Source organism: Tinamus guttatus, unplaced genomic scaffold, assembly GCF_059628265.1.
Source record: "Tinamus guttatus ecotype Peru unplaced genomic scaffold, ASM5962826v1 Tinamus_guttatus_pri_ptg000241l, whole genome shotgun sequence".
Taxonomy (NCBI): Eukaryota; Metazoa; Chordata; class Aves; order Tinamiformes; family Tinamidae; genus Tinamus; species Tinamus guttatus.
In genome coordinates, this window is record NW_028288775.1 from 1,251,070 (window position 1) to 1,267,397 (window position 16,328).

A 16,328-nucleotide genomic window follows, 5' to 3' on the forward strand; every position below is an offset into this window, starting at 1 on the left:
GGAAAGAGCCAGATGGGAGAAGAGTCAGCGCAAACATCATAGCTAGAGTCTAGTGAAAGGGACTAGAAGTGGAGCTATCGGTAACATTCCTGAAAAGTTCGGACAAGAGGTTTATGTTGCTATTTGATTCAGAAGCAGAAACATGGAATGAGGTGAATGCAACTATGTTGATTCCTATGGCATTTTATCTGATTTGTAACGGTAGCAGAGATTACTGATATTCCTGTACTCACAAGATGTCTTTCCACAGGCAGAAATAATATGTCTTCTGTGGGCATAGACTGGTGAAGAACTCCCTTTACCGCATTCATGGAATAGAGTCTACTGAATGACAAGTACCCACAGAGAGGAAGTTATGTGTCTGCGAATGCGCAACATTCAATAGAGCATGTTCTTTTCAAAAATAATGCACTATAAAGGGAATGAACCTATACACGCAGAAAGAGATTTTGACAAAAAGTCATTATATACATTCTTTTTTTTTTTGATTAGCAATGCTCCACAGTGATCCTCTTTCTTTTCAGCTAGTTCTGTGTGCACACCTGGGTTACATTTTGGCTCTGTGGCTGTACGGAAGCTTAAAGTAGGAAGTGCTGCATTTTGAGTCAGCCCAAACTGATGCTTTCGTTGCATTTTTTCAGAGAAAAAGCATATAGTAAACTCACACACCATCTACATTTTGTTGCCAATAATCAGCCTAACTCCAGTTATTCTAATATGCATCTATACACCTAATCGCTTCTTGAGCTCCCCCAAGCTTTTGTTCTGAATGTTCGCTGGGAACACCTTGCTGTCTGTCTCAGTAACTGCTTAACTAGCGGTGATTCTTACGTGGTCCCCATTCATTTCCCATATCCAGAAGGGGCATATGTCACTCAGGCACCTTTACTCCTGCAGCTGACACCCTGATAGCACAGTAGCTACAAGGACGGAAAACCTCTTTCTCAGCCCTTATTGTTCAGTTAATCCAACTGCCCTGTCCATCCACCAGTCATTGGTCATGATTTGATGAATGCAGTGTTGTTGCTACAGATTACTCTTTAGCAGCCCTGATGTGGGTTTTGTGAATTTTCCTTTCCTACTTCTTCCCCTTTAGACTGCATATAACGCTCTCTTTTTTTCTAAGCTTCCTGATTCTTGAGAGGTAACATCAGGGCATCCCTTCTGCATGAACCCAGCTCACAGGAACAGCAGACATCAGTATTCTGCAGTCTCTGAGTGAAATTATGTTGTGAGAAAAAACTGACAGGCGAGCTGCAAACAATTATTTTTAATTTTAAATAAGAAAGGCAAAAAAACAGCAGAGAAAAATGTGCTTGAAAAGTCAGCTCAGCCTTTCTTTTGGCAGCATCTCTAAGAGGATCACTTCTAACAAGCACAGTTGCCTACCTGTTAGCAGTGTGGAAGCCACATTCCTCATTACTTCCTCTCTCTATATAGTTAGGGGCAATCACTTGTCTTTGCCTCAGCCATAATTGACATATTTCACCAGCTGGTCGATACATGTCCCACTCTAATGCTAAAAGGTGCTATCAGGGCTGGTGCTACTTCCCTCCTCGTACCTCCACCACCTGCCCAGCACCAGCACAGATGCTCATACAACCATGCAACGAATCGAGCCAATTCCTTGGTCTCGCCGGGCCAGAAAGAAACCAGCCAGAACAGCATCAGTCAGGTCAAACCTCTTCATCTAAGCACCAGGCAGCTGCAAAAATGGCGCTGCCTGCACTCGGTGCTGGCAAGCACACATGGCAAGAGCAGAGTTTAGTGGGACACATCTCTCGTCTACATGATTAGCTTTCATTTTTCTCCCATTCATCAGCTCATATTTTCAGTATCACTTAGACTATGTCACCAGACATGAACGCTGAAGTCTCCTAGTACAAATCATTTTCTCTTTTATTTTCCTTAAGAGTTGCCTTTGTACATATGCATCTTATTTTCACTCTTAATTTACTTTTTTTTTCATTTTACTTTTCATCCTGCTCAGTCACTGCTTTCTGCTGTGACGGTGCTCTGATTAGATGCCTATTCCCTGGTGTCCCCTCTTCCTCTTTGCAATCACAACAGCTAGTTCAGCACTCAGGGCAGATCTGTTCTCCGACCACACTCTGCTGCGGCACCTGCTCTCGTCCTGCTCCTTCTTGGCTAAGGTAGGGATCACCACACCTACAGAAATCTCTTTTTCACTAATCGCTTCTGAGCACATGTAGGTTTAAGCAAGGTCTGCTGCTTTGTCTGTTCTGTATCTTCTCTAGTCAAGGTCCTGTCAATGTTCTGGCTGGGAAATTTACAGGGAAACTGGGACTTGCTTCACAGTGATCAGTGTTTCGCTGAACAAATTAAAAGATCTCATAAAACCAGTATGTTTGTAACTTCATGAAAAAAACTGCCCACGCAGACAACCTGTTAGTTACAGCTTCAGTCATTCAGCTTAAGAAATTCAGTGGAAGAGATCTGCTGGGTTAGAAAAGGCCACAAATAGTTTAACCATCTCTCTAATGCTGCTAAAACAAAAACAGCTGTACCAGAGCAAGGAAAACAAATGAAACACAAAAGCATCCTACTACAAAGCTTTCCAGTCACTAATAAAAACAATAGTCTGTGGTATTTCCAAAAATATTTTTGGTGTAGTAGATCTCAAAGAACCAGGAGGAAATATTGAGGAGGAGGAGGAGAGATGGGGGTGGGGGAGATGGCAAGGAAAAGGAGTTAGAGTAGAAGTGCAGAGCACCATGTCTGAAATCTGAGGAGAGAAACTTTTTCCCTGCTAGAGGTGTTATTTGCACCTCTGAGTGCCCAAATTTGAAGGGAGGAAGGTGGGGGAGTGACCTGAAGCGGGGGTTCAAACCCACTGCTGCTTCTTGCTATCTTAGCAGCCCTGAACTAGTTTCCAAATGCTCAGTCTACAGCATTTGAAACTACTAGACTTTCAATCAGGGAAAGTTTTCATAAATGCAGATGTTCTTGGCGGATGCAGCTTAATACTTGCTGCCTTCTTTCTATTCAGCTGTTTACCACAAAGCTGGAAACAAACTGTCAGCCATTCAAAATTCCTGGCCCTTCAGTATTTATCAAACCATATGTGCTGGGCCTAGAGTTGATCGTTTTGCCTCTAATTTTTATTTTCAGTCCCGGAAACGTAGACTCCGAAGCAAGAGGGGGAACCCAGCAAACACTGCAGCTCAAGGAGGAGTTTTGGGCAATCTCTCAATCCCCCTTCCTTCTCCCATCCTCCCTTGCTATATCTCCCTCCTCAAGGCCCTTGTGATGGGACAGATCCCCTCTCCTTCTCGCCTATGGAACTAATTTCCAGAAAGTCAGTGCCAATACAAAAGAGCCACTTTAATGTTTTAGCAATATCCCAAAATAGCAATGTCCTTTGCAGGGATACATTAAAGAGGCAAATAAAAGATCAGAGCACTCACATATATCTGGAGGGAAAAAGAGCACATTAGGGGACGATTGCTACACACACTGTATTTGTGGGTGGGTGGCTGGGAGGAACTTATTTCTTTACCAAGTGTCAACACTTTCCTTTCTGATGTTAAGCTTTGTGGTCCAAGACCACATACATGCATCATATATACACAGCCATCTTATATGCTGTCCTGATAAGAGTAATAAAAACCTTGAAGTTTGTAACTGTGTTTCAGTGCTCTTTTTCTTTCATTTATGAGACCCTCCCAAGTCAGATAAGGAGGTAACTCTGAGAAAAATGTTTATTTTGGTCTGAGTGGCCCAATTCTTCCCCCACCCTGCAGATTAAATCAGCATAAGAGTTATGGAATTCAGTTTAGAATCAGATCTTGGTCCAAATTTCACTGGAGTATGTTTAACCAAAGATATTGCATTTAACAAGCATTTTCTTTAATTCTTGCATCCCTTAGTGATCTTGCATCCCTTAGTCCTACTAACCTCCTTTTTTGAGCGAAAATCTGCAGACTCAGGTCTAGCAGTGAGAATGTTGTAATTGCATCTTTTTGACTACAAGTGCGGCCTCTGCAGCCCTAACTACAACAACAGGGCCTTGGATAGTAAATCTATTTGTTCAAAAATTCTTATCTACGCACAATTCTGGAAGATTTATCATCTTCACTGTCTAAGCAAATAGCACATAGCACAGCATGCAGGTTATGCCAGATAGTTATGTTCCACAGAACACGTGGGCCATGATATGTTCAAATAAAACATATGTATATGTTCAAATAAAAGAGGGAGAACTGACCTTTAGCTAGCTCAATAGATAGCTAAAGTGACTTTTAGGAAGCTCACAACTGCTCCAGAGTTTGCAGCTAAGGCTGAGCATGCCCTTCTACATCTTTTCATTAGCTGAATGCAAAAGGAAGGAAAAGAAGAGAACTTTAAGCATGCTAAAATTTCACAAGTTATCTTCACAGTGCTTGGAATATACAGTGACATGTAACCAGTTTACAGTGAGTTTACCAAGATGGAGGATTAATTACTTGGACTATCCAATGAAAACTGATATTTGTTGCAATCCACCTCTTGCTGGCAAATTTTGAGTTTACGTTTGTTACACTGCTTCAAATGTATTTATTTTATTGTAAAGTTCTAAAGTGCTGGCAATTCTGAGAAAAGTGCAGATTATATTTTTATTTGACATGCACTATTGCATATAGCCAGTTTCAGCTCATTAACTTTTGCAGGCTTTTAAGCAGCTCGATGGCTCACAATTAATATGGTTTAGTTTAAGAACAAGACAAAGGCGAGGCAAGACAGAAAGAAATGATAAAAGATAGATGGTTTTGCTCACAACCTCTTTGAAACGACAGGCTCTTGAGGGAGCCGCTATGACTACCAGACTCAGTGGTGCTTGGTCATGCGCCAGGGCCAGGAGCGACACGTGGTCTGAGGAACAGAGCAGCAGCCACAACCCACCTCTCCCCTACCCGGAGGAGGGGTGCCCCACTTTGACCCACAACAAGGTCCCCAGGCAAGGAAACAGCCCTTTTTCCTACAAACCTGCTTTTGCTGAGGACTTTGGGAGCTTGACAGAAGAAGACGTCATGACTATGAGCCTGAGGGCTGCTCTCTAGCAGGCGTGAACTGGCGCAGCTCCATGTGCTTCAGTGGATCTCTGCTGGTTATGCCAGCCGAGGCCCTGTCCGGGCAGCCAGAGCGGCAGTAAAACTATCAGCTTTTCACAACAAAAGCTTATCTTGCCCTTCCAGGGATGCCTGCTTTTCACTCCTGAGAGCCCTGACAAGCAGAGAGGCTGCCTGTGTTCAAATCTTGCACAAACATTTTACCTTTGAACTCTTCCTGGGTGCTTCTAACCTTGGAAATTCTGACTCACTCTATTGAAAAGAAGCATAAGCAACCTGTAGCCTTTCATATCAAGATCTCAGGTGTATTTTAATTGCTAGAGAGCTGTTTTTCCTGAATCTGTTCCAGAGAAGATAATCCCACATTGTACTTTCCTTTGGCACAGAGTAGGCTCTTCAAGACACAAATCCACCTGCTTTAATCTTCTCCAGCTGTTATTTCATTGGGTCTTTTTAGATAATTAGTTACACAATCAGACTTTTACATACCGGTGTCAGCATGTCTCGTCAATCTGTGTTCCTTGGATGAGGGACTCTACTCCCTGCTCTACCCTACTAACAACTAGATAGTAAAAAGCAAACTTTCATAGGCTGAAAAAATTTGGAAAACAATAGCTCTTCCGCACTAAGCTGTTGCAGATGGACAGACTTTCTTTTTTTCCTCTGGTTCCATTATAGGAGTAACACACATGTATCTCCATGTGCATTAAATCACAAATAGAATGCTATAAAACTGGGGTGCCTAAAGGAAATATGTTCTCAGATAAAAAAATCTTCATAAAAAATAACTTTCCTATGGACTGAGGAGAAGTGAAGACATTTTCTCCTACAATCTAATGCCAACTATAAACGTAGTAATTTCAACTTAATTCAACTGCTAAATAAGCCCTTAAGGACTTATTTAGTCAGTGCAATTTTAGCTGTGAACTGCTGCAAAACACTTTCCAGAACTGACTACAGGAAGAAAAAGGGGCAATTTCAGCTACACTAGAGAAGGCAGAAATTGTACAGATAGTGTCTTTTTACCTTAATTTTTCCATTGAGTCAAATATACCTACTTGGCCCCTTATCTATACTCCAATATATAAGGTTGCATTCAGTGTCCTGCGCAAACGCAGGGACAGGGCAGGCAGCCTTGGCTGAGCCTTATTTACTCCCAGTGCAGGTGATTAATCATGAAGCATGTCAGTCCCTCGGCTGAAAGCTGGCCAGCATGCAACGCACCCCATCTGTATCACATTAGGTGTTTTTGAAATGCCAGTGATCTAAACGCAGTTAGGAGAGGCAGTTTTCTCCTTTGGGTTCCTCGGGCTGATAACAGTGCTTGGATTCCTTACTCCGTGGCAAGCAGCATCTGGAGCAGAGAAGCGATCTCCGAGCTCTGCTGTCTTGGCAGCAAAGATATCTTTTAGAGAAGATGACTGTGCCATGTGTTGCTGCCTTGAGGGGAAGTGTGACTTTCTTTTAGGGGGGACAGGCCCCTGCCCACTGAGCAGACTGCATGTGAGGATGTGCAGTGAGCCTCCTAGTCTGGTCACATCCCTCCTTTCCCTGTGCTTAGTGCTTATTTGAAAATACTGGCAGACCCGTCCATGCTCTAGGACATGGACAGTCCATTAGCAGTCCTTTAGCCTGCTAAAGGACTCAGCATTGGTTTGGCTTTGACTATGGAAAAAAAGGGCTTGGAACAAGACAGAGCTTGGCCAATGCCAAAAGCTCTTGCAAACCCCACTGAAAACACTATTCCTCCAATGCCCCTGCTTGTGAGGAGCAGCAGAGCCTCTACATATACAGCTTGGCGTCCATCACAAGGCAGGTGGCTCCACTGGAATTGGATGTCTCACTCATTTTGAGTCAGGATGGCAGAATTTATCTGCCATTTTTCATCAACCACCGCTGGGAGAACATCTGTGATGCTCAGCCTTGACAATTAGTGGTAATGAGAGCATATTACCATCAGCAGCCTCTTCACTACCAAGTAGTGACTTAGGGCCCTAGTCATAGAGCCAACGCAAGGCAAACAGGGAAACAGTTTGCTTAAGTGCTTCAAATGTAGGTATGTATTTGCTGGAAAGTTAATTTACTTGAAATTAAGCAAGTGTTCAAGCAAGTGGCTCAATGAGAGCCCGAGAGAAGTAATGATCTTGGAATGAAGCAACAAGAAAAGAATTTGAGAGGGAACAGTGAAAAGGCATCCCAACTGACTTTGCAAGTGCTTTTGAGAAGGTTCAAGGGGTCTGCCACTAAGTAGCTTGCAGTATTAAAGCTTAAAGGTTCAGCATTAAAGTTTCACGATCAGTTCAGTCTGGCACAGATTTATTTTGTTGCAAAAGGGAACTGGCTGCTAGAGTCCTGGCACCAGCAGTCAGGCAGCCATATGGTAAATTGGCTCAGGGACCCAGTTTGGCCGCAACCTAACCGTTTTGGGGGGTTAGGTTATTTTTCAGTTAGATCAGTTCGCTGATTCAGTTCATCGCATGGCTGCACGAACACTACTGTTGGCATGAGGAAAGGGGGCAGGAATAAGGGGCTAGGCAGGGGGGAAAGGCAAAAAGGAGGGTAAGACTGCTCTTCTCAGCAGCAGTGCTGATTTATGCCAGATAACTGTGATCCTTAACTACGATCCTCAAATTTACAGAGGACCCTGACTGCCAAAGGTAACATTTTCAAAAGATTGCAGATTCTGCAGAGCAATGATAGCCGCAGAAAATGGAAACTGAGCATTTTAAGAAGCAGGTCCTGCAGTTATACCAAAATCTAAGGCAGATGGAAATGCTTCAAGAAGGAACCTTTTAAAAACAGAATCTTTTTAAAGCCAAGCCAAAACAGAAAACATAGTATCCTGCAAGTCCTTGTAATCTGAATGTGCTCAATTGTAGGAATTCAAAATCTGCTAAAAAGAAAAATGAGAACCAGTGGTTGCAAAATGATAAACCGATCGGCACAAATGACAAAATACATACAGAGTTTGCAGAAATATTTTCTATCTAAATAACCTTACGAATTACCTTTTGCCATTCTGGGATGAGTGAGGAAAGTAGACGACTCAGAATATTTTTAAAATTTTTCAATTTCTTTTTCAATTTTTCAGTAACATATGAAAAATGCATAATTGCTGTTGGTGAATTATTGTGTGTCATGCACTAAACAACAAAAAAAAAGACTTTGGAAATGCTCTCATTTGATTTTTATATCACTATAATTTATTCTTAGTGATAAAGAAACTTAGATTTTTTTTTTTCTAGCAGCTTTAACTTTGTCTGCAGAGTGGTTCTATTTTTTACCTATCAAATTTAAGTGTAAAAATATGCTTTTGGTATTCTCAGGCAGAAGGGAAAAGAAAAGGTCCAAGGTCACAGCTGGAGGGGCTGTGTTAGTGCTTTGCATGTAAGTAAGCATACAAGAAAACTTGCACAGGCTCCAAGTATTTAGAGGCAACAACAATGTCATCGTATGGATAAAACTGCTAAAGGCAGCTGCTGAGTCTCCCGAAGTATCTGCAGTGGTGTAATGAGAAGCCACGAGGAGAATGCATAAAGAGTATCTATATAATGAATTATAAAGAGTAAATACCATGAGAACCTGTGCTTCCAATATCTCCTAATGAATGGCGAGAGACCCATTCAGGATGAAAAGGCCACAAAGGGATGAGATGGATAAAATGATTTCTTTGTAGACTACATGACCTGAAATATGGAACCTACTGCCTTATGGCATTCTAAAGGAAATACAGGTGCCAAAATTCAGACACTTGTAAACTACATAAGCTTGTGAACTACTACCTGTGAACTATACAAGCTATAATATCATCTAAAAAATATGCTCTCAAGGATAAAAGTCACTCTGGAAACAAAGGATCATAGTCCTCTTGACTGTCTTCCCCAGGCAGGAATAACTACACCTGTTAATTTGAAGGGTACTAATGCTTGGTGTTCATTCACCATTTCTTGTGCTTAATTTTCTCAAGTCACAGCAGAAAACATGGTAAGAGAAGGAATTTGTGATAAGGGACTTGGGTTCTGCAGCATCATCACAATCTACTTACTGAACTTCAGATGACCAAGTTGTACGAGATGTCAATCATTACAACAGGACATTGAAGTTTCATGCCTAGCACAAATATTGACAGGGGACCTACCAATACAGTTATAGCCTTTTCTTCAGGAAACATCATGTCTTGTCTCTATCTTTTTACTTTTATCAGCATGAGTTTTTTGTTTTTTTTTCTTTTTAAATAAGAGACTCCCCAGCCAAAACAGTGTCCTGCCAAAAAGGAGGGTAAGCAGACTTTTTGCTAGTGCACCTTCCCAGCTGTTTCACAGCCAACCAAGACTGCTGAGGTAACGACATGTTTGAAGTGTCCTTGCTTGTAGACTCATGGTTGTTTCCTTCCCCACAGCAGGCCCTGTTTGCTCCCAGCAGCCTGTCTTCTCAGCGTCTTATTTTGGTCCTAATGCCCTTCCTCACCACCCACCAGTTAGCTGGTCCCTGTTGCATGGTAAGTTGGGCTGTCAGGATTGAGATCATCATCCCAAAGCCTGGAGAAACTGAAGCTTTTCAGGGAAGAGGACTTTTTTCTTCCCCCAGACTGTTAAAGTCTCCTATGTGTATCTACGAGTCTAATCTTTTCTGTAATAGGAAAAAGAGCCTGAAGCAGACACCTGTTATGGATAATTTCCAGCTAAGCAGTTTAGGTTTGGTAGAGTTATCTTTAAAGCATTAGCAAGTTGAGCATTGGCTGCTCTACCCATGCCTTCCCTCTAATTACGCTGCACCCCCCGTGTACATGTGCAGTCATTCATATCCTGCAGTCACACATCCAATAAACTGCCCTGCCTTGGAACGGGAGGCCCCAATTCCTATTCCAACCAGCCATAATCTTGCTAACTGGAGATAAATGAAGAAAAAGATCGTAGAACAACCATTCCTACACACATCAGAGGAAACATAAACAAAGGCAGCATTTCTGGCTTCTGATTACTGCATTATCCACTCTATATTATATATATATACACATATATATATACAGTCCACTCTTTTAGGTCATCTCTTAACAGATCAATGGGGAACAACTAGCAATGGAAGGGCACGTGATAACGCGATATCTAGGGAAATATAAGAGAAGACTGTGTGAAATGTTAGAAAGTATAAAGAATTTTCAATACAGCAATTAAATGGCAAAAATAATCTGCCTTCCCTTGACTTTCTATTAATCTGCCTAGGAGCTAGTCATCAAGTTCAGATGTAAGAAAAAGAGAGGTAGAAGAAGAAAAAGATAGAAAAGGTAGGAAAAGAAAGAAAAGATAGGAAGAAAACGATAGACAACATTTGTTGCGCTGTTATTTCACACTTTTCAAGAAGCACCCTGTGATTAGCATGGAACTTTTAACTGAACTAGAATTTTACTCCCTGTATCCTTTGCAAGGACCCCTCCCTAGGGGAATGCCCTCCAGAGGACAAGCCATTGCCATTAATGGAGATCTCCTTAAAAAAAAAAAAAACTCACAATAATTCGGTGGGAAGCAAAAGCCATTTGAACCAACCGCAAAATACACTCCCTTTAATGATCCATCAGCTTTCCAGAGAAACAGAGCAAAACAACATTTTACAGAGCGCCCATTATCACTTGGAGGTAGATCCCGTTCACTTGAAACCTCTCTGCCACACATGTCCCCCGGGCAGCTCGCGTGCAGGAGTCACCATTTTCAATGGCCACAGAGCAAGAGAGCTCAGCCCAAACCGCTGAGCTCCTCGGAAACAAAAACATCTAAGAGGAGACAGGGCTCTATTCCCTTCTGCTCCTCTCCTCTCTGCGCCACCACCTTCCTCCCTCTGATGCCAAGGCAGCACTGCAGTGTAGGCCAGCAGAACATTTTTTCCTGTGTGTGTTTTCTTTCTTTCTTTTCTTTTTTTTATGTAGTCTACAAGACAGTCTAATGAAGGAGGGCCCACATGAAAGGAAAACCAATAGACTAAAATAATGAGTCTGGCTCAGAAACATTTTTGCACATCATAACTAGTTTAGTGGTCTTTGTGCAATGTACTAAGTTGTGATATATGATTTATTAATCTGTTTTTCTATTCATTTGTATTTCATGTTACAAATAAAATTTTAAGGACCTTGCAGAACAGTAATTTGCTTCCTAGAGCATTTGCAGGAGACTTGGTAAGCATTTGGTTTGTGCAAAAATACAAACGGTATGTCATTAAGCAAGCTGCTTCTGAAAGACAAAATGCTGCAATCTCTTAGCCCTAAGACAGAGTCAAGCACCACATCTTATAAACCTCCATCTCAAACCAAGTCTCCTACTTGCCTGCACTGAAGTGCACAAAGAGTTACCGTGGCTAAAGGTCATTTGTAAGAGTCTTTGAAGGTTTGGAAATGTCCTGTGACTATAACATTTCTCATGCGGCATCTATGAGGCCCTTAAATACGCAGCTCGTGGGCAGGCTCGGTATGAGATCGCCCTCTCATGGCAAGCATTTCTCAGAGCTAGTTAGTGAAGAGTATCGCGGACACACTGTGCACACAGTGGAGAGAGAAGCAGCTTGTCAGAGCTGGTCTCTTATGTCAAACAAGATGTAGGCATCAGCAAATGCAAATTTGACCTTTCAGATTTCAGAGTGCAACAACAGTTTCAACTTGAACTCTCTGCCAAAATGACAAAAACATACATTTCTTGTTTCCTGTATATTGCCTGTATATTGCACTGGAGTTCTGCTGTACTTCGTTATTACACTGAGCAGAATTTGGCACTGGGACTAGATTTTCCATCCCTCCTTTCATACACTGAGGTCTTGTAAAGTCTGGCCTCACTGAGGGGACCGTCTCAACAGTTGTGTGTCTATCAAGGTTTGAAACAAGGCCCTGGGCTGCTGTAACAGAACAGCGCAGTGCAGCATGACATGATCTTACCCTCTCTCACATACCTGTTCTCTCCCACATCCTTGCTTTGCCCCTGCTCAAGTCTATTGGGGACATCTAATATAGAATTATAGAGATAAGCCCTTCAGCAGGTGGGAGAAAAACACGGTGCTGCTGAATCAGCACAAAAGAGATTACAATTCTGAGCAGAACCTGTGTCCAACAGGACCAATTACACAGAGGGCAACCTGTCCTCAAGCATTCCCAAACCAACTTACATCTGTTCCAAAACCATCAGCTTTTATCCATGAGATAGATAGGATTTGAGCCCTCAAACACTGAATACATCTCAGCATCACAGTAGCAGATGCTACATGAGAAACACTAGCAGATATCTCAGATTTTTTTGTCAGTTGCTGCATACAGAGCTGCATCTCTGTGGCTGCATCTCTGCATCTATAGTTGCATCTGCAACTTCAGAGAAGGAATATAAACAAACCAATTTTTTCCTAGAAGACACCAAATACTGAATTGTTTGGGGACAAAATGGGTTTCAAAGCTAGTTTCAGGACACCATAATTAATAACTGAGATGAGAATGAGAATGACTACAACTCAAACCATCAAACCATCACTCAGCATACAGTAGGTGTGTTGAAAGTCTGAGTGGTGCTTGAGATGTTTGCCAAATTGTAGGATTGCATTTGTAAAGAAGTTAAACTGATCACTGCATTTATTGAGAAGAAACTCCTTGCACAAGCACCTCTGAGAAGCTATTTTTTGAAGGATGGGGGATTTCCTTCTGAACTCATCCAACAAAGTCAGACAGCCTACTCAAAGGACATTTTTTTGGTATATTTTCTATTTGTTGCTGTTAGGTGCTGTGAGTTGGTGACTACAGCAGGTCACTCAGAATGAGTATTTCCATCTCTGCTTCTACACTATGCCTTTAGGAACATCATCCCACCACTTTGCCTGCATTCTTCCACGTGCAAAACAACCATGGTGATGCCCCCTTCCACATAGGACTTATAAGAATCCTTGTTCTCTAAGAGCTGAACAACATCCAATTGCTGTGCAAATGGGTAGATAAGGGCGGAAAACAAAGTAGAGTCAATAATACCTGGTAGGTACTCTCGTTACAAAGAGAGCATGTGCAGTTAGTGAGGGTGACTTACCTTGTGTTGTCCCATCCAGTCCCATGAGACACTTCATTGCCCTGATGATTTGCTCTGCCACGGGTGGACACATGGATGTGGCGTACACAGCACTGTGAGAATGAGTTCGTAAAAAGTCCACAAGGTCCTTACACAAGCAAAACAAAGTATGAATGAGCTTTGATGTGGTCAGAAAGCAGGTCCCCCTTTTAACTACTGCTGAGCTGAGAACATGCAGAAGGAAAAGGATGTTTCACCATTTATTGGTTTACTTTCTTGGCTGCTACTGTTAATACGTGGCTTGAAGAAACACCTGGCAGGTGTAAATGCTTTACAAGGTAAGTAGGACAATTACAGCTGAAACAAAGCTCTCGAACAGAATATTTAGTTACATGATGAGACTTATTACAAAGAACCAAAGTCATTTAAAGACCAACAGACAGCTGCATTTAAATGATTTTTCAGTTCCCCTTTTAGTGGGAATGAAACATAACACATACTAAAACCCTGTAGTTACTCTGGCAGAAGACCTAACTTTGGGGAAAACAACCTGATTGATATCTATCTTTGGATATTAGCCAAATATGACTACTACTTTCTTAAAACTGTAATTTTCCCTCAGTATAATGGGGATAGCCATGTTAGAGTTAGCACAGCTGCCTGAGCATTTCCTTGTACAACTAAGAGCAAAATCGGTAGTCTCAGCAAAAGCACAGCTGTATTGCAGGCATATCCAAAGCGCTACTTACTCTTCTGAACCCAACAATACTGTAGGATTTAGAAGTTGATTGAGTCCATCAGTGTTATGTGAAGTTATAACTCCTAGAGCAAAATGTCAGAGAGTAAAAGCTACCACACTAAAAGTTGAGTACAAGCTAAAGTAAGGAGGCCTGCTTAAAAATTGCCTTGGATAAAAAAATATCACCAGAAGAAAAACAAAGATATTGGTGCAAATTATTACCAAGAAAAAACTGTGTAAGTCCTTGCTGTAATTTCAATGCCAATTACAAATTACAAATTACAAAACCTTATAGAGCCTAAAATTGCTCTGATGCAATTTTAGTTCTAAGGTTTAACCAAATAGCCCACAAGGCTTCTGTGCTCTTACTGACACAGAAGAAATGGTGCCACGGTGAGTTTTTGGTTGCATCAACTAATGTAGGTGTATTAAGCGTATGGGCTGAGCTGCCACCAAGGCCAGGAAGCCTGATGGCCGGTGTAGTGACATGTGCACATACAAAAAGGATGACCCACTTACACTATCAAAACTTCCATGGGTTAGATGAAAAATTACTGTAGATCATCTTTTACAGGTCTATGCTTCCTATTATTACTGGCTGTATTAGCTACATTGTCTTCTACTAAAAGTTAAACCTTCAGATACAGATTCAGGACATAAAGGAAACAAAAAAGATGATGTTTGATGCATTATGCTAGTTTGATTTGAGATCTCCAGAAGGAAAAAATGAACAGATATGCAATGAGAAAGATATACCTTGTACCTTCTTATATCTCTTTTATTCTACTCAAACTCCAACTCATTAATGTTATCCTGACACTATCCATACGGGTTGCCTAAACAGGCTTCCTACTCATTCAGCCAGCTGCTTGAAAAAGGAATACATTTGGTAGGGTATAAATGGGGTAAATTATCGGCAACCACTTGATATTTCTGTCAAACAACAAAAGCTACGACATTACACAATGGTGCTGATTATACTTTCTCTTTTTCTACACCTCCAGTTAAAACAAGCTCAGCTCTGTTTTTGTTGACATCTCTTGTTGACAAGGAGTAATTTTCCTAAGGCATGTAAAGCAACTTAGGACACAGATTTTGCTGTTGCAAAAAGCCCTTAGTAAATCTTCTTCCTTCGTCTTCCTTAAAAAGTGCAACTATGACAATACAAGATGGTTTAGGAATTCCATTATCAGGAATGAAACCGGGGCTTTAATCTCTCTATATTGATCCACACACTGTTTACAAATGTGAAATAAAGTAACAAGCAGTCTGCATGCAAATTCATATAGCGAAGTACATTTAGCCAACCACAAAGTGGCTAAACATTTCCAAGACAAACAATCATCAGGGTGGCACAAAAATCCCCAACCCAAGCAAGTCACATAATACAAGTATGAGACAAAAATAAGAAGATCTGACTGTTTTATGTGCATTTGAGATCCAGACAAAAACGTAGTATCTTTAGAACAGTGCTCCTATGAAGCAGACTATAGGAAAAGAGATTAAAATATCGCACACAAGATAAGGAGAGACTTGTCTCCCCTCCCTTGATGTTAAAACATTTGCACTTACCTTCTTGCCAGCTATGTATCCTCCAGCCGCACCAAAGCTCTTGGTGAATGTTCCCATTAGCACATCGACATCGTCAGGATTCATCCCAAAGTACTCCACAACTCCGCGGCCAGTCGCTCCCACCGCACCGATGCTGTGCGCTTCGTCCAGGTAGAGGTAGGCTTTGTATTTCCTTTTCAAGGAGACGATCTCAGGCAGACGCACGATGGAGCCTTCCATGCTGGGGGCAAGAAGAGACATGGTCAAAACCAACCACTCCTACAGCCACCTTTCTTCCTAAACACACTGCCATGAAATCAAGGCATTATGACTACACAGTGAGGTGGACTCCATGAAAGACCTTCTGCAAACTCAGTTTGCACTAGCAGTTCAAAGAAAAATTGCAACTCCCACTCTTCACAGGTGAACATAAAGCAATCAGATAGTGTTGGAAGTTGAACAGTCAAAAACAGCTGAAATGTCCTTGAACACTTGTGATTTTTCCACATCCTAGGAAAGCAAAGGAAGGTTCAAAGTGAGGGTGTGACCAGATTACCCATACTAGCATATGGGTACATATTACATGGGAACATATTACAATTCACTATAAAACAAATACTGTAATGAATTATAAGGAGCTGCTGTAATTCACAGCCTGATTCTTGCCCATCTTGTGTACACAACTGCAGTGATATTTGCAGAAACAACTCCAGAGCAAATTACCTTAGTGCAGTGGTATTACAGAAGAGATGGGCCATGATGAAATGCAAAGAAGGTGCCATAAACTAAGGCAACCCCAGTCATCAGTGGAGACAAACTCAGTGATATGAAAAGCAAACCCTGATCTATGCCTGTCCTTGCTCTCTTAACACACTTTTCAGGAAGCGGAGCCTGCTACTTAGCACTCTGAAGTAAAAAACAAACAAACAAAACAACAACAACAAAAAA

At 41.6% G+C, this 16,328-nt stretch overlaps 1 protein-coding gene across 1 annotated transcript in view; it reads right to left on the bottom strand.

Moving 5' to 3' along the window:
- Positions 1-16,328, bottom strand: part of SPTLC3 (serine palmitoyltransferase long chain base subunit 3) — an 83,009-nt gene that overhangs the window by 3,738 nt on the left and 62,943 nt on the right. Inside the window, exons 8-9 of the mRNA XM_088525998.1 lie at positions 15,402-15,621; positions 13,112-13,238 (exon numbers count right to left, since the gene is read on the bottom strand). Of these exons, the coding sequence (XP_088382124.1) occupies positions 13,112-13,238; positions 15,402-15,621 (347 nt within the window). The remainder of the gene's footprint in view (positions 1-13,111; positions 13,239-15,401; positions 15,622-16,328) is intronic.